The sequence below is a fragment of the Panthera onca genome, chromosome A1 (assembly GCF_046562875.1).
Source record: "Panthera onca isolate mPanOnc1 chromosome A1, mPanOnc1 haplotype 2, whole genome shotgun sequence".
NCBI classification, from domain to species: Eukaryota; Metazoa; Chordata; class Mammalia; order Carnivora; family Felidae; genus Panthera; species Panthera onca.
Genome location: NC_138339.1, coordinates 134400839 through 134422370, shown reverse-complemented (window position 1 = coordinate 134422370; position 21532 = coordinate 134400839). Strand labels below are relative to the sequence as shown.

The following is a 21532-nucleotide window of genomic DNA, read 5'->3' as shown; positions in this document are numbered from 1 at the left end:
TGTTTCCCCAATAGGAGATAAGTAGACCGAACCAAGAAAATAAAACTGTGATTCATAATGGTTTAAAACCACAACAGCTGTCCTTAATATCGACCCTATTTACTATTATTTCTCTCAGTCCTGCCAATTCTTTCTTTTACTGGTTTTTCCCATACTTCCTACCCCTCCATGGGCAGTTCTGCCCCCTACCTGAATGCACTAACTTCTGCCCACTTTCTTTGCCTCCAGTATCTGTTCCCTTATTGAATTTTGCTCGCCCCTCTGCGTTAATCTCCCAAACACCTCTTTCATTAAATAATGCACTCTGCTCAAAGACTTAAGTACATCCCACTGCAGACAGGGTAAAACCATATGAACTCCGTAGCCTGGTGCTCAAGAGCCTTCGTTATCGAGTGCTACCTACCTGTCTAGCACTGCTTCTCATGATTCCTTGTAAGACCTCCTGCTCTCCACCCTCAAGGCTTGGCTCCCACTTCTCCCTTTGCCTCATGACCTGTTGCCATGGTTTTCATTTACTCAGGGTTCCCTTTTACCCAGATATGAGCTGTCAACCGATTGCCGATGCTGTAGGTCATAAGCCAGATTGGTTCACGTCTCTGCTGTTTTCATTGTCTGATTTCCAGTGAAGCGTGTAATCTCAGCCAATGAGATTACGTATGTGAAGTGCAAGGCATGAGATAGATGCTCAGTGACTTCTAGTTCATTTTCTTTTGAACGCTTCTGTTCAAGTTTGACCCCTTTCGTGAAACTGTATTGCTCAGATTGATTTTTCCCTCCTGTTAAAACTCTGGCAGTTTACTTCTGTGTTGCCTCATTTGGCAAATAATGATATTTTATTTAGAATTTGACCTGTTGAGGGCAGAGACCATGCCGTGTAAGTCATAGTGGTCCCCTCAGTTGTTTGAACTTAGATCCTTAGTGAGTATTGTTTGTGAGTTTTTTCCCTATGGGGTTGGGATTCCTAGAGATGGTGTGGAGTACCTCCCAGAGTTGAGGACATGTGGGTGACCAGGGTCTCCCACGAACTACCTGTTAATGCCACCTAGACAACGCCTATGGGGTTGGCTGGTTAAGTAGATGAGACTGTACCTCTGTGTTCCCACAATAGCCTCTCTGGTCTTAACCATGCCTGCATGGTGCTGTATTGAAATGGTCCATTTGTGGCCATTCTCCCTGTGGCTGGTGAGCTCCCTCAGGGTAGCCCAGCGCCTGGCATCCTCAGTGCTTTGCCCAGTTTTTGTTTGATGTAAAGTATCCAGTGAATGCCAGAGCTGGTATTAAACACTCACTTCATGCTAAGGTTTAGGGATATTTTTTTTGGTTATGAGACCATCACAAGTTTATAAAATAGGAACTGATGAACTTCTTTGATGTCAATAGCCACGTTCGTTTAACTTGTATTCTTAGAGTCTTCCACAGAATGCTGTGTGACCGCCAACATGAGATGATTTAATTTGACTCAGAAGAATATCTCTGTTGTGCTGTTTGATGTAAGCAACGTGATGTGAGGCTCTGCACACACAAAATGTATATAGTTCTTGTATTGCTTCAGATGAAGAGTTATGCTTAGTTAAAGCAATACACTGCTAGAATAACTAGCTTTGGACTGTGAAAATGGAAATCACAACAGTGCCTCCTGGATTCTTTTTGTCTGCAAAGTAGTATTTCTGTGGAAATTTTTATCTGGGATTTTTCTCAAGACAACCAGCACAAGTTATGTTAATTTTTTTTTTTTTTTTAAAGTAAGCTCTGTGCCCAAGGTGGGGCTTGAACTCACAACCTGAGGTCAAGAGTTACATGAATCAAGAGATACCCCAGAGCTGGAGCTCTGATACTCGATTCATAGGTGTGAAGCTCCAGGAAGAGCACAGGAGGCTACCTTCTGCCCCACCTGGGTGGCCGTTCTGAAGAAAAGCTAGTATGTTCTCTATAGATAACATTATGGAGTGATTAAAATCAGTGGCTTTTGGTACCCAGAGAGTGGGTGGGGATTGTGGAAATGTGGCTATCCTCCCTCTCCCTCTCTCTTTTTTAAAGTTCATTTATTTACTTTGAGAGAGAGTGTGTGAGCAGGGGAAAGGCAGAGAAAGGAGGGGAGAGACAGAGAGAATCCCAAGTAGGCTCTGCACTGTCTGCTTGGAGCCCAATGCGGGGGGTTGAACCCACAAACTATGAGGTCACGACCTGAGCTGAGACCAAGAGTTAGAGACTTAACCTACTCAGCCACCCAGGAGCCCCCGGAAATGTGGCTATTCTTAATCGTGAAGCTTATTTCCATGGGCACCTGGGTGGCTCAGTCAGTTTAAGCTTCTGACTTTGGTTTCAGCTCAGGTCATGATCTCACAGTTGGTGAGTTTCAGTCCCGCATCGGGTTCTGGGTTGACAGAGTGGAGCCTGCTTGGGATTCTCTAGTTTTCCTTTTCTCTCTGCCCCTCCCTCCTTGTGCTCTCTGTCTCTCTCACTGTCTCTCTCTCTCAAAATAAATAAATAAACATAAATAAATAAATAAATAAATAAATAAATAAATAAATAAATAGAAATGTCTTTTCACTTAGAAAATTGTGAGATGATTTTAGGGAAATGTGCTTAAAAAGAAAAAAAAACTGGGTGAGGGCATCAAAGTTATTTCTATGTGCGCCCTTAATGATTCTAGGAAGGAAATAGATTTTAGAACCAGAAAGGATTGTCTAGAATCATTTATTCCTCTGTTGTTGCAAAAATAAATTAGTAAATCAACGCCCTGTTATTTATGTCTCTCTAATACACTGAGAAAGAAACTGCTCCCTCTCATCAGAACCCTGATTCATCCATTGTAAGGATTGCGTTCATCCTGATTATTTATTGAGGTTTCTGTGAGAATAAGCAAAGCCTACCTTCCTAGTAGGCAGTAAGAGTTAATTCTGCCTGCTGTGTTTCTTTTTTCTAATAGGAGCACTTTAGCAATGCTAATCAGTTGTACTGATTTTCTGTTTTGATTTTTCCATAATAATTAAGTGAATGATATGGAATGCAATCAAGTTTGGCACTAGGGGGTTCATGCAAATGACTCTCTATCTTTCTTTCTTTTTTTTTTTTTTTACATTTTACATTTTGTTAAATGGAATCATAAGGAAAGTTGTTGGAAGAGGAAGACTGAGTGTGTGGGGGTAGCCTAACTCCTTATTTAGAGTTTTGAATATTTTCCAAATGTCTATTTTAATGAAGCAAATCACCTTGTTACCTTTCTTTTTCAATTGAAATAATGCTATTTTTTTTTAAAGATTGCATTTTGTTTTCAAAGTGGAAGATTAGAGTGTAAGGCAAGATGGCATAGCTTAAAACAGAGACATGAGGGGGAAAAATGTATTGAACTTTCTTCCTTCAGGGTAGATATAAAGGAATAAAAGGTACCCACATTTGCTCATCAAAACCTATAGAAGAAAACATGAAATAGGGAAAGGGTGTATGTAATGCCCTATCCACTGACTTGGATGGCCTCTCAGTACTATTTTATTTTATTTTATTTTATTTTATTTTTAAATGTGTATTTATTTTTGAAAGAGAGGGAGCAGGGGAGGGGCAGAGCGAGAGGAAGGAGAGAATATCAAGGAGGCTCCACTCTGTCAGTGTAGAGCCCGAAGTGGGGCTTGAACTCAGGAACCATGAGATCCTGACCTGGGCAGGAGTCAAGAGCCACCCAGGCACCTCTGCTTTTCAGTACCTTTATTCAACAAGACAGAACAAAACGAAGGAACATCTGTTTCTGAATATAGTGAAATGTTGTATTTCTGTAGTTTTTTACAGCTCATTGGCATATTTGTGCAATGTCCTCTCCCCTCACCATATGAAACATTTGAATCATTTTCTTAAATGGTTTTAACCTGTATATGTGTTTGCATGTTCCCTGAATCTTGATCTAGCAATTATTTTTGCTTTTGATGTTTTATACTTTAACATAGATTATTCTAGAATTCACTTAATTTTCTAGAATGCAGAAAATCCTTTGGGAATGAGACAAGCTGACGTACATATACATTTTTAAAATGTACTTATATTTTCCCTTCTATGAACACCTCCAGTAGCTTTGCAACACAGTTTTCTCTATGCCAAATCTCAAAAGCAAAGGGGAGGTGACCAAATTTTGCTTTTTTTTTTCTTTTTCTCTGCCATTCCTATAGAGAGGTTAAAGCCTTTGCAGAGCCACGCATCAAGTGCAGAGCAGGAAGGGCTACCGAAAGATTAGCATTAACATTTTTACATCAAAAGAAAACACACAGCCTTTTTTCTTTTTCTTGGCAGTTTGATTCACTGCTTGCAGCAATTTCTAACTTTACAGACTAAACATTTCTAATTGGGAAATGGATGGTTTGAGTCGAAGATGTGGGTGACTCACGATAAAATAAGTTTTCCAATTTGGGGTAATTGTTGGTAAGTAGATGGCCCATTACTGCTGACTAGTACGCGTTTTTATCTTTGAGGAAAGAATGAAGTTAATATACATATTTCACACTTCATTGAAACAAAACGCTTATCCTAACATAGATAAAGCAATGAGACAGACACTTGCCATGCTTATCTGTTACAACTAAATATATTAAAGGTTTTGTTTTTTTGAGGAGTGAGGGAAACATTGGCAGTCTATGAGCGTCTTCAACTGTGAGATAGGATAATAAAAACACCACTTCTTAGGTAAATGGCTGTGGGGGGTTGGATGGAAACACATCAAAGGTTCGACCCAGCGTCTGGCCCACAGCCATCGGTCAGGAAATGTGAGCTGTTACTGCCTTTCGTTATCACTTATATTCATTCCTGTTCAGCAGAGTGGCTTCTTTAGATGCGTCATGTTAAGCTTCAGATCCTACAACTTTGAGACAAACACCAATAATCTGAATTAATTTATAAGCCCTATTTTGGCTACCCACTTATGCTCTTTATGTTAGAATACATTTTGTGATGACTGAAACTCCCCCTTTTGAAGATTTCATGACCTCTCAGAGTGGCTTATAGTATCTTTTAATTTTCCTACAAATTCGTAATCTTTTTTCCTTATTCTAAATCAATGTTTTCTTTAGTGTTAGCTTTTGTCCACTTAGACATAGATGACTTATCACGAGAGACTTACTATCCTTATAATCAGTCTTGATTTTGAAAGACTGAGCACTTCCTCACTTGATCGGTTCTCTTGAATTTGAAGGATAAACTATTTCCTACGGTGAGGTTTTTGCTGGTATTATTGTTGATGTTTTTTGAAGATAATCTTACTCTTTTTTGGAACTGGAGAGTGTTATGGTAAGTGAAATAAGTCATACAGAGAAAGACAGATACCCTATGCTTTCACTCTTATGTGGATCCTGAGAAACTTAACAGAAAGTCCATGGGGGAGGGGAAGAAAAAAAAAAGAGGTTAGAGATGGAGAGAGCCAAAGCATAAGAGACTCTTAAAAACTGAGAACAAACTAAGGGTTGATGGGGGGTGGGAGCGAGGGGAGGGTGGGTGATGGTTATTGAGGGGGACACTTGTTGGGATGAGCACTGGGTGTTGTATGGAAACCAGTTTGACAATAAATTTCATATTAAAAAAATAAATAAAAGTAATCTCTACACCCAATGTGGGGCTTGAACTCACAACCCTGAGATCAAGAGTCACATGTTCTACCAACTGAGCCAGCCAGGTGCCCTGATAAGCTTACCTTTTTAAACTGCAAGGTTGTTCCACACTTGTGTGGAAAGTTAGTATAGCTTCTCAAAATGCCAGCTTTCACCCCGAAAGTAACTGTTTTAGTTACATAATCTGGCCTATTGTTACTAGTTTCTCTAGTTTACCAACAGGCCAGTTGATATTTATTCTCTTTTTAATTAGTAATAGGTTCAGCTATTTATAGTTCCCTGTCCCATTTTTCTAATGTTTATTTATTATTTGAGAGAGAGAGAGAGAGAAGAGAGAGAGAGAGGTAGAGGCAGAGAGAGAGGGAGAGAGAATCTCAAGCAGGCTCTGCACTGTCGGTGCAGAGCCTGATGTGGGACTCGATCTCAGGAACTGTGAGACCATGACCTGAGCCAAAATCTTGTCGGACACCTAACCGACTGAACCATCCATGTTCGTTTTTATAATAATTATATAAAATCATTTTATTTTATTTATTTATTTTTAAATCATTTTATATGCATGTGACAATTAGACATTTCCTTCTTACTAAGTGATAAGTTCCTAGAGGTTAGGAGTTGGGCATGGGTTCCAGGTGCAGGCCATGCTTGCTGTTACAACATCCGAGCTGGTGAGTGCCTGGCACATAGTAGGTGTTCAATAGATGCTTGCAGATGACTTCATTTGAGTATCTCAACGTTTATTTATTTTTGAGACAGAGAGACACAGAGCATGAATGGGGGAGGGGCAGAGAGAGAGGGAGACACAGAATCGGAAGCAGGCTCCAGGCTCTGAGCCATCAGCCCAGAGCCTGACGCGGGGCTCGAACTCACGGACCGCGAGATCGTGACCTGAGCTGAAGTCGGACACCCAACCGACTGAGCCACCCAGGCGCCCCTCATTTGAGTATCTCATGGGAACCTCATACTTGACGTATCTGAAACTGAACTTCAGCTTCTTCCTTCCAAAAGGGGAGGGTGTCTCTGCCTCCCATCTTAGTGAAGAGCATGCCCTCGACCCATGGGGCTATCCCAGGGAGTGCTCATCTCTTTTATTCCCACCTTCCGTCACCAAGTTCAATGGATTCCAAGTCCTAAAAGCCTCTCACTTTCACTCAGTTCCCTGCAAGGTCTGTGTTATCCCCAGTGAAGTTCATGTACTTTGCAATGGTGTATAAAACCCATTGTGATATGCCTCTGTCTCTTTCTTGGCTGAATGAATTTGAGCTTCCTAAAATGTGCCTGACCATCCCTTACTTCCGGTTTTCTCTGTGTGGACCATTCTCCTTCCTTTTGGTATCTCCTTTGCCCAGCCTGTTTTGCAGATATGTTATTATTTGCTTCTCTGTTGTGTTCTTTCTTCCTCTCAATAATACCAGGATGGTTTTCTCCAACACCCACCTCTAAACAGCTTTATACCTATTTCTGTACACCTATGGAGAACCGTCCATAAGATAGCTGGTTTTGTTTCTGTTGAGCAAATGGGAAAAGTGAAGCACTATGTATAACAATTGTACATCATGATGATTAAATTATAAATGTCTCACTGGCCAGGGACTGAAACCACATCTGTATTTTATGTCCAGTTTTTGCATGGTGCCTAGGATAGAGCAGGCGTTCAGTGCACATTGAATGAATTATTGAATGAATCTCACTTTGAGCTGAGGTGCCTCTCTCTTGAGTCAATGGAGCTTCTGTTTCATCATTTATCCTCTGGGACAAATGAGGCCAGATTCCTCTGTGAGCCCTCTTCTTCCAGAAGGGAAATGTGCCTGGTGAGAGAATCTGGAAGCCTGTGTTGCTCTGTGTTGTTCGGGTAGATTCCTTTAATGTTGGCTGGCATGGATGAGAAGGGCTTTTGTTGTGGTGGCAATTAATGATGATTTGCACATTTTTGTAATTTACAAAGTGGTGTCCCCCCTGAACAGCACAAGGAATACCTCTCTCTTGGACCATGAAATCTGGTGACCTGTCTATTTAAACACATGGCTTGTTATGCCTCGTTCGGCCCCAGTGACAACTGGTACCGAATGGTTGCTGTACTGAAAAGAATTATGTTTGGGTCACTTTAATGCATCTCTAATTTGGAGTTGTTTTTTTTTCTTATAGGTTGTTCTTCAGTAAAAAAAAAAAAAATGGTTATTTCTTCGAACTCATGCCTGAGCTTCATTGGTTTATTGTTATGTCTCTGGAGCAGGACAGCATCCTCGCTGAATCTTGAAGACCCTAATGTATGCAGTCACTGGGAAAGGTAATAGTTTTGAAAGTACTCTGCGAAATGATTTCGGATAAGTTATTTTTTAATGTACTATCATTAGCAGTCTGATCTATGAAATTAGAATTTGAGAAGAGACGATGAAATGACTTATTTATGTAAAAAGCAGTGGTTATATTAATAAATTAGACGGTGTTATTCACCTTGGTCTTCTGGAATATAAAGTGAAAGAAAACTTGATCTGTTGATTCCAACACAGGAGCAATTGTATGATGCAGGGAAAATATTACTAGCTCCCTCAAAATGATCTCCCAGGCATCTTCTCCTTGCTCTCGGTCTATTTGCAGTAAGCTCAGGGAGCTAGACTTATGCATGAGGAACCGATGCATGAGCAGTGAAAGACAGCATGAGATACTGTCCTGAAGTGTTGGAATGTATGGTGTAAGAAAACTGGGCTTTATGTGGCCTGAAAAGGGAGACAAGGTTTCTGGAGGAACGGGGCAAAGGCTGAGATGTTCTCAAAGACTTGAATAAGACAAGTGGATGGCGGTGATGATGTGTGGTTCTGGGAATGGAAGGGAGCTTGAAACCAGGGCTACCCAGACCGCTGAGGGCCTTGAGCAAAAGACTAGTGTTAGTACAGGACCGCAGGAGGGCGTGGTTGAATAGATTACAGCAAAGCAGACGATGTAGTGTGCAGATCAGGGCACTTTGCAGTGGGAAATACAGAGGGCGTACGACACAACAGGTCATTGTCAGAGATCCCCTAGTCCTTTTGGGAACACACAGATAGCACAGACCATCCAGTGCCATTAGAGTACAGTCAAATGTCGTCTACGCCCCTCTCCTGTGCTAGTTGCACTCCTAAGAAAACATCTTTATCCAAAAGTAACATTGTACGTGGCAGTTTTTCAAAGAGAAGGTGGCATCCTTCTAGTATGCCCCAGTACTCAAGAGTAATAGGTATGTTTGATAGCTGTATATGCCATTGCATCCACCTCTCCATCGCTTGTCCCCATTACCCCCAGCGCCATGAGTAGCACACCACAGGGTACACATTCCAGTCACCAGGTAAAAGCCAATACCACACTGTATGTCAACTAACTTGAATTTAAATAAATAAATGAAAAATAAATAAATAAATAAATGGAAAAAAAACAAACAAACGAGCACAGGTCAGAGGCTTCCCAGCACAGCAGCTGGGGTATTGGAGGGGCGCACTGGTTCCTACACACATAGTTCCATTATGAAACTTTAAGCTGTAGAGGAAATACGTGTATGTAATAAAGTTCTATGTGTTTGCGGTATTAACTATATCACATAGAATTGAAGGGGAAGGACCTCCTATTAATTATCCTCATAATCGTTACAGCACCTCCCATAAGTGTTTCACTTACGAAGTGCATAATAAACACCCATAAATGCATAAAAATGAGTCCGTGAATATAAGAAGGGGTACATTTCACATTTAAAAAAAGGGAGGGCCATTGACGGTTGAATTTGTGGGAGGATGCAAGCTTTGGAATAGAAGGAAAAAATCAAATTCGTAAAATGCTCTGAAATAAGAATCAGTCAGAATCTTGGTCATACATTGATTGTAGGATGTGAAGGAGGCAGGAAAGGGGGGGATTTACAGCCTGCCCGGAGAAAGAGTGGAGGTGTCATTGCAAATAAGAAAAAAATTAAAGGAAGAGAGTTGATTTGAGAGGGAAGGGTTAGTGTGGTTCTGCCATGTTGTGTTCTTAAGATCAGTGTGAGAGGTGTGCCTGGCTGTATTTGGGAGTACAGGATTGGGAGTCCCCAGCATGATGAGATTGAACAGGTGGGCTCTCTGAGGGAAAGGCTATAAAGAAAAAGCAACCAAGACTTGAGTTAATCCAGCACCCTCTCATACACGCACATTTTGCCCCGATTCCTTGTTCAACGGTTTGACGAAACTTGGCAACACATAATTGCATGCTCTGTTTGCCATTGATAATTCCCGGCGTCTAAAACACTGCCTTGCTTGGGGCACGTGCTCAGGAAATAACTGTTGCTTGAGTACCTTCTGACAAGGAATGAAAGGATTTCATATGGAAATCAGTGGGGCAATGGGGAGAGAGGAGAGACAGACAACAAGGGGCACATTGGTCTCTAAACCTAATGCAATCTCACTGTTGAAGAAGTGATTAGAGTAACCTCTAAAATACTAACTAATGAGGACGGCAAATGAGGGTGAAAGAGTAGGGAAATGATGGAGGGTTTTTTTTTTCCCCCCTGACTGTATTTTTTTTTTCCATGACCTGCTAGAAAAAAGGATGGACAACCGTAATCTTCTTCTTGATACATTTCCCGTTTTAAGGCTAGATGATGATTCTTTGAAGAAAGGTAGAAGAAAGTGGGATTGTTTGACAAGAATGAAGGAAGGAATGTAAATTAAAATGGTCAAATGAAAGTGCGGGTGACGCCTTGTCCTGTATTTTCAAAAACACTCGGGTAGGGGCGCCTGGGTGGCTCAGTCAGTTAAGTGTCTGGCTCTATCTTGATGGCGTGGAGCCTGCTTGGGTTTTTCTCTGTTTCTCTGTCTCTCTCTCAAAAATACATAAATAAACATTAAAAAAGGTGAAATAGGGCTTGAATTGAAATGGGGAGAGGAAGATGAGTTTCAAGGACAAAATTCTTGGTAGTAGGTCCGAGCGGGGCTCGCTGTAGCTGTGCCTTATCTAAACCCCACCTGTCCCAAGTGGATTCGGCTGGAGCCTTGCTTTCCACAGTGTGCTTAATGAGCATTGCCCGTCAGAAATGCAGACCATCAGGCCCTGCCCCAGGCCTGCTGAGTCGTTTATTTTCAGACAAAAGCAGGCCTCCTTTTAATGCAGCGGTTCTCAGAAGGTGTACATGAAATGAAACTAAAGAAAGTTAAATCATTTAGAATATACAGGGGGTGCTTGTTGTTAAAGGCAGCCTGCGCAGCCTCCTGGGGGAGACTGATGATTCCGTGAACTTTCTGTTTCTGCTCCGCATCCCTTTCCCTGTTCTGGGAGTTGAAGTGTTGCATCTATTAGGGTTTCCTCTCAGGAAGACACAAGTGAAGAGGAGCCCTTCTTTGTCCGTCGCCTTGGGGGTGGAGCACAGAAGTGGTACTGATTGCAGCTAGTCCTGAAGCGAGCAAAGAAATGATCATTCTTACCATGTCTGATGAAAGTAACAAGATCATTTTGGCAGATAAAATGTCACTAACCACTTTGGAATGCATCCAAGTGATGATGGCTTCCCCCCCACCCCCCGCCCCCCGTTCTTTGACCTTACATTAAATCTTGCTGGGGTTTCTCCCCGGATGATATTTAATAGGTTAAAATCACGGTGTTGATATGTTTTCAGTGTATTTGAGAAGATTAAGCAAACAAGCAGGAGATGAAGAGTGTATGCATCGCTGTGGGGAAAGTAGTGTAGAATTGAGGTCAGATTCCATTGATACCGCAGTTTGGCGCTTATTGTCTACTTTAGAAGCTTTAGATGTTCTAATGACATCCGAGAGGTAGCCTGGGACAGGGTGGTGTCTCGGGGCCGTGGTGTTAGTGCTGGCTGTAGAGTGATTGCTAGCACAGGGAGCTCAGTGCTGATCATTTGTGATAAAAACACGTTTGGGGTCACCTGGGTGGCTCAGTCGGTTAAGCGTACGACTTTGGCCAGGTCATGATCTTACTGTTCCTGGGTTCAAGCCCCGTGTCGGACTCTGTGCTGACAGCTCAGAGCCTGGAGCCTGCTTCGGATTCTGTGTCTCCCGCTCTCTCTCTCTGCCCCTACCCCACTGTGTCTGTCTGTCTCAAAAAAATGAATAAACGTCGAAAGAAAAACACACGATTGACGTAGACAGTCAAGAAAGTTCCTTCCCACACTGACTTTAAGAGCAGCCGCTGGTATATGTGCTGCTGAAGTGAGTACATAAGAGCAGCTGCTGAGGCGCCTGGGTGGCTCAGTCGCTGGAGCGTCTAACTCCTGAATTCGGCTCAGGTCACGATCCCAGGGCTGTGGGATAAATCCCCTCAGTGGGCTCCACGCTGAGTATGGCACCTGCTTGGGTTTCTCTCTCTCCTTCCCTCTGCCCTTCTTCCCCACTTGCAGGTGCTCTCTCTCTCTCCCTCTCTCTCAAGAATTTAAAAAAAAAAAAAAAAGAGCAGTCGCTGATGAACATGGAGGTGTGGACTGTTAGCAGAGGCGCTGATGAAGTTCAAACAGCAACCCGGAAGCTGTGATAAAGACCCAGAGGAGGCTAGCCTGTTCAGAGACCTTTCTCCTCAGGATATGAGCACACAGCTTCCACAAAGTGGCCCCTTGAAAAGTGACAAGTTAGTTGTTCAACTAGTTAGGTGGGTATTGAGCAAATTTACGGAGTATTTGGCAGTCACAATTTGAAAATTATTTACTAGTCCATGCTTATAATATACTCGAGTTTAACAGTAATTTTCAAAATTATGTGCATTGTATGGTTGTAATAATATAAAAACTAGAAAGCTAACTAAAACAAAAAACGAAAACCCCTGGAGACTGTAAAAAAAATCTGCTATATGCTATTGGTAGTTACGTATGAGTTAGAGAATTCTCTCCTTAAAATGTTGTTTTCCAAAATTTGTAGTGTGATTGTAATGCCATTAAAAATGGGTAAGAAAAGAGAGAAAGATTGTCTAGAAAAGAGGAAGAATGTATAAAATGCAACAGAAAGGAAATTTGGTGTGAAAAGGCTTAGAGCCTTTCTCCCACAGACTTAACTAGAAGCCTGTTTCTGATCATCGTGCCAAGTAATTTGTTTTCAGTCAGTTCTGAACTGAGTTTGAGCTTCCCGATAATTTAAAAAAATTTTTTTAACATTTATTTATTTTTGAGAGACAGAGAGGTACAGGGCATGAGCGGGGGAGGGGCAGAGAGAAGGAGACAGAATCTGAAGCAGGCTGCAGGCTCTGAGCAAGTTGTCAGCACAGAGCCTGACGCGGGGCTCGAACCCACAAACTGTGAGATCGTGACCTGAGCCGAAGTCAGATGCTCAACCGACTGAGCCACCCAGGCTCCCCTAGCTTCCCAATAATTTTAAGAAGAGGTGTTGAGGTGGAAGAGAAAGGCTCAAAGCATCGTCAATTTTGTCTTTGGTTATTCCCCAAACTGTACATATTTCTCTGTTAAAGCCATATTGTGTTGTTTTTAGCCTTGTGAGCTGGCCTCTGTTGAGAGCTCTTAGGGGGTGGGAGCTGCAGAGAAGATGTTCAATACCTTTTCGTTGAATTGGAATCCTAAATGGTTCGATGACCCTTTCATGGAGAAGAGCTTTTGTATCTTCTAAAACCACGGAAGCATCCTGCAAGTGTGTGCTGTTGGTGACGGGCAAGAGGCCAGTGAGCAAATTCCTGTTCTTCGGTATTTCCTCTCATTTGAAACAACCTTACAGGCTGCTAGAAATTAGTGAACATACTTCTCATGATCGCCTATGGAATCCGTTCTGCCATCCACATCAAATGGGCTGCGTTTGCCCGGGACCCATTTGTCTATGATCACTTCTGCTCTTGAAGGCATACAGACGTTTAATGTCATAACATAACCTTTGAAATTTTATGGGAATAAAGCATTAAGTGTAGTTCCAACAAACCAATGTAGTTCACTTGTATCAGTGCTGTAGGGCCTGGTAGAATATTGTTGTCACCCAACTGGCATTCATTTAGAGTGGCTTCTTTTTAACTCCTCTAGTGGAGGAAAGCAGCTGTGTTTTGTTCACAGGTAATACAAGACCGCACCTGTATGGTAGTTTCATATACAGAGGATGTTCATCTGCTTTGCTGTCCACTGAAAACAGAGTGGACAAATAATGCTACAGACCTCGAGGTTCAGTTATTTACAAGCAGCTGGAGAGGCAGGAAAAAAGTTGGCGAGGTCTTCTAATTTGCATTAACGTGAACCTCAGAACAGTGCTGAAGTCAGAAGACATTAATAGCTTACTGTGATATTTCGTTCCAAGAAACTTTATATATTTTTAAAAACACTTATTTATTTATTTTGAGAGAGAGCATGAGTGGGGGGAGGGCAAGAGGGCAAGGGAGAGAGAGAAAGTCTCAAGCAGGCTCTGTGCCGTCCGCACAGAACAGGTTATGGGGCTCTAATCTCACAAAACGTGAGATCATGACCTGAGCCGAAATCAAGAGTCAGACGATTGAGTGACTGAGCTGCCCAGGCACCCACCCTAAGAACCTTTGTATTTTAACAGAGGCCTCTTTTCCCCTAAAGGAGTAATATCACAGATGTTGGCATTTACATACTGTGCGATCATCTGAACCTGTTCTTTCCGGTAGCCTCAGGTTGCATGTGGTAGAGAAGAAAATAGTCACCTAAAATGTACGTTAGAAATTCAGAATGCCAAGTGGAAGGGATCTTCAAGACTACCTCTGACCCCCTGGTTTTAAAATGTGGTTATCAAAACCCGGGAAAGGGGCGCCTAGGTGGCTCAGTCAGTTAAACGTCTGACTTTGGCTCAGGTCATGATCTCACAGTCGGTGAGTTGGAGCCCTGCGTCGGGCTCTGTGCTGACAGCTCAGAGCCTGGAGCCTGTTTCGGATTCTGTGTCTCCCTCTCTCTGACCCTCCCCTGTTCATGCTCTGTCTCTGTCTGTCTCAAAGATAAATAAAAACATTAAAAAAAAAAATAAAAAACAGGAAAAGAAGGTTATTTGCTGATGGCCATCTAGTTTCTTACTGTTAGATCAGGATAACCCTGTCTTCTGCTAATCCAGTGATCTGTTCAGTAAGACCTGTTGCATCTGCCTAAGATTTGTAGAGGATCCCTAAATTTACCTAGAAATCAAGGTGCAATGGCCCAAAGAATGAAATACACAAAAGTGAATAGTTAGGTTATTTTATAGACTTCCTATTGAAGCCTAAGTATGTTATGGCTAACAGAGACTGGCTGCAGAAAGAAATCCCACTGGTGGGGAGGCCAGTACTGCATAGCTTTTCAGATGAGAAGGTTCTGCCCTATATCTAACCTGAAATATTTATTTTTGATGGAGAGAGGGTGAGCAGGGGGTGGAGCAGAGAGAGAGAGGGAGAGAGAGAACCCCAAGCAAGCTTGGCAATGTCAGCACAGAGCCTGATGTGGGGCTCAATCCCACAAACTGTGAGATCATGACCTGAGCTGAAGTCAAGAGTCAGATGTTTAACCGACTGAGTCACCCAGGCACCCCTAACCTGAATTTTTTATGCCAACATTTCAAACTCATTCCTTCTGTGGCTTCTCTAGTCAATACCTAGACTAGAGAAGTCTCATCTGTACCTAATAATGAAGTTGGTCCATTGATTTGCTGCAAGTGAGTCCATAATTGTGGCCTGTTTTGTTTGCTAGGGTGAATTAACGATTTTAGTGAAAATCTTTGAGACTGTTAAAGAGAAGAGGATTAACTTGTTTGGACAAGAGGATGCTTCGGGTTCTCCCATAGGCAGGAGCTCTAAGCTCTTGAGCCATGTAATAGACTGCTTTAAAATGAAGAAATATGACATTGAACATTGAATGCTTTTGTGTTTCGTGGATGTTTTCCACCTGCATTCTTAGGCTCTTAGGATGGCATGCCTTTACTTTAACAAGAAGCTGTTAGTGAAATGTATTGAAAACCCAGGCTAAGTGGCAGCAGGCTGTGGGTATGTATATTTCAGGCTAATTGTTTCAGCGGTGTGTTTAGAACCTAGCTTAGAGACTTCTTTGTAGTTTTTATTCAGAGGTTGTATATATTCTTCCACCGCCTGAAAAGTAGGGCAGGAACCCAAAACCAAATTAATTCAAGTTCCAACCTGAGAAGTGTGTTCTTTTTGATTTTCCAAAATCAGTACCAAAATGTACTAGTAATAATATTCACATTGTCTCTTAGCTTATTATTTGCATGCACATTTCGATTGAAAACTTCCTCGTGTAAGTTCTGGGTTAAGCCTGGACACCTGGGATGAGGTGATGCCATTAAATATAGAAACGTACATGGTGGTAATGTTTTCAAGTTTAGGGTTATCAGAGTTAATGGTGAGAAGTAAAGAGAATTCTTTTATGAATTTAGAACATGAATTCTTATCTTTTAAATGTAATATTAATATTGGTCCTTTTGGTGTTCTCAGTCAAATAAAAACCTGTAAACACGTGGAGATTCTGTTTTGAAAGTCAGCAAATGGAGATAATTTAGTCTACGATGTTTGTATGTACACACTACATCATTAATGTAAGAATAGGAACTACTGATTCCTTACCTTTCTTCTTCTTTTCAGCTACTCAGTGACTGTGCAAGAGTCATACCCACATCCCTTCGATCAAATTTACTACACCAGCTGCACTGACATTCTGAACTGGTTTAAATGTACGCGGCACAGGTAATCAAAGTTCAGGTCTATTTATGAAGTTTGGCTAACTGGGAAGTACTTTACTACAGAGACATTACATGTATGAGAAGATGCGTCTGTTCATCTAGTCAATAGTTATTGAGTGCTTGTTACTGTCCTAGCCTTGTTCCAAACCATAGGAGATACAGACATGCAAAAAAAGCCTGTCCATGCCCTTGATGAGCTTACAGGGGAAGTGTCTCCTGGTTACCATAGTTTGGTTAGCAAGAATTCATGCAGCTTTTGTGTGATGCGTAAACGGGGGAGAGGCTCTTAATTATGGACGTCAAGAAACTCATATTCCAGCATACGTTTCTACTTGAATATCTGACTCAGTTTGGACTAATTTAAACTTGAACTCAACTTAAGCCACGTTTTCCCCCCTATAAATGTGAAAACAGAGAAGAAAAACATCTTAAATATGAATGTTAATATGGAAGGGACCAGTGATGCCTTACTTTTATTGGTAAAATGCTTACCATGGTGTGAGTCATGGGTCTAATGTGACACCTGTTGATTTATACTGCACTAAATGTTATACTCAATGTTATTTCTTCAGACAGGCTTTCCTCCACCACTCCGTCTAAACAAGTATTCCCTTCCTGTCACGCTCTCTCTCCTTACTCAGGCCTTATTTTTCATCACACTATATAATCATTACTAGTCATGATATGACCGATTTATTTGTTTAATATGTATCTGCACTTAAATTCTATATGTCTGTCTTCCCCAGTAGAGTGTAAGTTCTTTGATGGCAAGGCTTTATATTGTTTTGCTCACTCTGAGCTACTTCCCCAGTGCCTAGAGCAGTGCCTGGAATGTATTAAGCACTCACTGAACGTGTGTTGCATAAATGAATCAGTGAATGAATGAAGCTTTAGTTAAATGTGAGAGTCCTTTGTATACTTCTATTTTTTTTTTAATTTTTTTAACGTTTATTTATTTTTGAGACAGAGAGAGACAGAGCATGAATGGGGGAGGGTTAGAGAAAGAGGGAGACACAGAATCTGAAACAGGCCCCGGGCTCTGAGCTGTCAGCACAGAGCCCGACGCGGGGCTCGAACTCACAGACTGTGAGATCATGACCCGAGCTGAAGTTGGACGCTCAACCGACTGAGCCACCCAGGCGCCCCTGTATACTTCTATTTTATAGTTGGATGAGACTATGTTGTCTCATTTTTCAAGGAATTCTTTGAATTCTTCCTTTAAAACATATGTGAATGGTAATTAGATCAGTGTCATAGCTGAAATTAATTATACTCTCTGAGCTATCTCAAGATAAGTGAAATAGGAAAGTCATAAAACTTCTGATCCCTTGAAATAAAGTATAACTTGACTTAAATGGGCAATTTTAATATATTCTTAGCAAACTGATAAGAGTTAGCATACTATTCATCAAGACATTTATTCCATGTTTCTTCTTCTTTTAAAAGTTTTTAAATTGTTTATTTATTATTGAGAGAGAGAGAGACAGAGGGAGAGCAAGTGAGGGGCGGAGAGAGAGGGAGACAGAATCGGAAGCAGGCTCCAGGCTCCCAGCTGTCAGCACAGAGCCTAACTGTGGGCTCGAACTCACGAACTGTGAGATCATGACCTGAGCTGAGGTTGGAATCTTAACCGACTGAGTCACCCAGGTGACCCTCCCTGTTTCTTCTTAACTGTTTTAGAATACTTTGCTCTTCATACCTTTATTATATATATGTAATAACCCTTTGGTATTAAAATAAAAATCCTTGATTTCTAATCAGATTGTCAGTCAAAAGAAGTAACAGTGTGATTTCTCCCTCTGTGTAGAATCAGTTATCGGACGGCCTATCGACATGGAGAGAAAACTATGTATAGGCGCAAATCTCAGTGTTGTCCTGGATTTTATGAAAGCCGGGAAATGTGTGTCCGTAAGTAAGACCTTTATCCCTTTGTGGGTCACTTATTTTTCCCAGTGCTGGTGTGCATCTGTTAATGGCAGCCAAGATGGAGGCCTGGGGAGATGGGGAAGCTTGGACTATTCTCTTTCCCTCTTGATGGCTGCTTTCCTGGTCTGTGGAATGAGGGAAGCATTGCTCTGTTCCTCTGTGTTATAAAAAATCTCCAAATGAATGTTGCCTGAGGAGAAAACAGATGTTATAGAAGGATTATTGAAGGCTGGATGTGGCAGTGTTCATTATAGTTTTGCAATAAGTGTCTCTTTGGAAATGGGTCAAGTTGTCACTCGACTTAGGTCACAGAAGGGAAGAGAGGCATGACTTTCCCGCAGCAGCTGACTGGAGTCCCAGGTCAGCTTCTGAGAGGCGGGTGTGTTCTTTTCTGGTGCACAGAAAGATGAAGGCTTTCACAAAGTAGAAGAGTTTTCACACTAAGCACCGACACTAAGTCTGAGTCACAAAGTAGACCTTCTTCTTTGTCATTTTCTCTCTCCCTTCCCCAGCTCACCGGTTCACTCTGGAATGTCTCAAGGCACGCTTGATATTTTATGATACACTTCAGAAAAATCCTAGTATATCATGTGGGATGAAGTTTGCAAACTGAGGTTTCTTACTACCTGGTTTAGGACATAGAGAAGAGATCATTAGAAAGGGTTTTATTCAAATATTTTGGGTCAACACATAGCTAGAGGGGCCACTTTGTTTTCTGAGCTGAGGCACTGGTGTTGAGTTGCATAGAGAGGCAAGGTTCTGCTCTAACTAGATGGCATTAGGATCAATTGAACACCTCTTAGCATGAGTATCTGCAGCGCTGGGTAATAGCCCTGGGTGGCCTCAGATAAGCCCTTTATACCTCTTTGAGACTCCTTTGCTCTCTAGTGGAGAGAGGAGTTAAACGGATATGTGTGTGTGCCCTCTTCTTTCCAGTGACTGGATTCTATTCTTTAAATGAGCAGCAGCAGTTCCTCAACTTTGATTTAGAACCAGGGCTTTTTGTGATAATAAATGTTCACTGAAAAACTTAGAAAATAGAACGAAACAAAAGAAAAGGAGGGGTGCCTGGATGGTTCAGTCAGTTAAGCGTCTGGTTCAGGTCATGATCTCACAGTCTGTGAGTTCGAGCCCCGCATTGGGCTCTGTGCTGATGGCTCAGAGCCTGGAGCCTGCTTCAGATTTTGTGTCTCTGTCTCTCTCTGCCCCTCCACACTCACACTCTGTCTCTCTCTCTCTCTGTCAAAAATAAATAAACATTAAAAAAAATGAAAAAAAGAAAAAAGAAAAGGAGACTACATTGAGAGTATATTCCCTGTCAGTAAATGTACTTTTGTAGCATATTGCAAATGTCATTGTGCGATTGCGTTGTAGGTACTTAACCAGTTTCAGCTGTTGAATATTTGTGCCATTTCCATGTTTTACCTATTATGACCTGTTCTAGAAGACATCATCATGGTTAAATCTGTGTTCATACCCTTAATTAGTAGGTAAGGATATCTTCCTAGAAGTAAAATTCCTGGGTCAGAGGTATATACCTATTTTTAAAATGTTTGGTGTCTTTCTGCTTTCTGCTGCTACTTACAGTATTTGGGAATGCTTTTTGCTTAAACTGTGTGCCAATTTTCCCTTTGCTAATTTTTTTTCTTAGTTTGCATGCCTCTGATTAACAATGTCGAATAAGAAAAATTACATGTTTATAATCAAACATCTTAGCGAATAATTATGAACCGATCTCTGTGGCCCAGGCTGATGGGAGTTTTCAAAGCAAAGCCCTGAGCATGAGTCCAGGCAGAACGGGCGTGGACCCTGGCTGTCTGGGCTGGCCGCTTCCCAGGGGCTTCGGGGTGACGTTATCTTGGTGCCCTTGCCGGGCTCTAACGTACAAGAACAATTGCCAATAGAATAAGAGAGTGGTTGTGTCTCCCAGGATTCTTTTCTATTACCCAGGTCACAGAAATGTTATATAAAGTCAGCATGCTCTTGCATTAAGTTAGGTAGAGACTGGAGAGGTGTTTGGGCAGTCTTCTGTCATACCTCTTTCTTTCCTTGAAGGCCTTGCGCTTAGGAAGCTTGATTTTACTGGCAAGCTGGTGGGAGGAGCATGGATCCAAGCTAGGTCTGTTAGGGTTTTGGTGCTTCATGGTCCCAGCCTTCCAGAACCCAACACCTCTGTCATTTCCTGCATCGCTGCTGCCCAGCTCTAGCATCATCACACGTCGATATTATAATGATAGAAATGACTTTTCCTTTATCTCACACTAGGTGGGTCGCAAGGTGTCCTCCTCCTGATGGCTTTAGCATTTGCCTCTAAAGTTCTTCTTTTTCTAAGCCTTCCTGCCTGACCAACTGCCCCTGGACACTGAAACATTTTTCCCTTAGATATGTTAATATATTTGATCAGCTTACTGTCTCCTCTCAGAGGCCTGGGAGCTATTTGGTCTCTTTAAAGGTATTTTGCATCTCTCCACTCTGATGTCTTGACTTCATAGCTTTACCCCAGAGGATGATCAAGCTTCCCCTGCTTCCTTGTTCTTGGGGATGCCTCCAGTCAGTCTTCTCTCCTCTCAACAGCTGGCTGCAGTGAGGCACCCTAGTGGATAGAGAAGGGAGAGAGAAGACAGGACTCTTGGTTCTGCTCTCCTTTTCAATTAGTTTTTGCTGTCAGGTACACAGAATAGTCATCATTGTTAACTGTTTCTAGTTACCAGAAGGAATTGAAACACAAGAATTGGTTATAATTTTAGTTTAATTTTTGGTAGTAAGTTTTCCTAGAAGGCAAAAAGGATGGTTTCATGCAAATACATACCCATATTTGAAAAAAGTATCCTTTAATTAGCTGGACTAGATCCTTCTGGAGAGCAAGCTCTATTTTTATTACCTCTGCTTTATCCTGCTGAAGATGATGCATTTCCTCTAGACTCAGATTGTGTAGAGGCTGCTAGTCCACAGAGCACATTTTGAGTCACCAGGGTCTCTGTCCAGAAGACAGATTGTGTCATCAGCCAGGAAGAATCAAGATGGAGAACGTAGGGAATAGCATTGGGATCTCGGTGGGAAAAGGAATGTTTGGAAAATTTTCCATAAAGAAAATATTACTAGACCTGAAAATGTCCATGATTTCTTGAGGAGGTTTTAACCTATTCTTAACAATAATTAAACTTTTAAGTGTATTCATCTTTCAGGGTTACTATTCTTGCCCAATGTTGTGTTTAATTACTTTTGATGTGGAGAAATTCAAATAGTAATGAAGAAAAGCACAGGGGAATGAAATGGGTTCAGTGTGTGTGTGTGTGCACATTTATCTGTGTATATATGTATGTAGTATGTGTACCTGTATGTCAGTGTGTATGTGTATATATATGTTTTTTTGTTATTTATTTTTAAAAGTTTTTTTTTTTTTTTTAA

The 21532-nt window shown here is 41.6% G+C and overlaps 1 protein-coding gene across 1 annotated transcript in view; it reads left to right on the top strand.

Moving 5' to 3' along the window:
* The window catches only part of MEGF10 (multiple EGF like domains 10), a 181622-nt gene that overhangs the window by 36592 nt on the left and 123498 nt on the right, over positions 1 to 21532 (top strand). Inside the window, exons 2-4 of the mRNA XM_078451403.2 lie at positions 7731 to 7872; positions 16101 to 16202; positions 18006 to 18106. Coding sequence (XP_078307529.2) covers positions 7757 to 7872; positions 16101 to 16202; positions 18006 to 18106 — 319 coding nt within the window. The 5' untranslated portion in view covers positions 7731 to 7756. The remainder of the gene's footprint in view (positions 1 to 7730; positions 7873 to 16100; positions 16203 to 18005; positions 18107 to 21532) is intronic.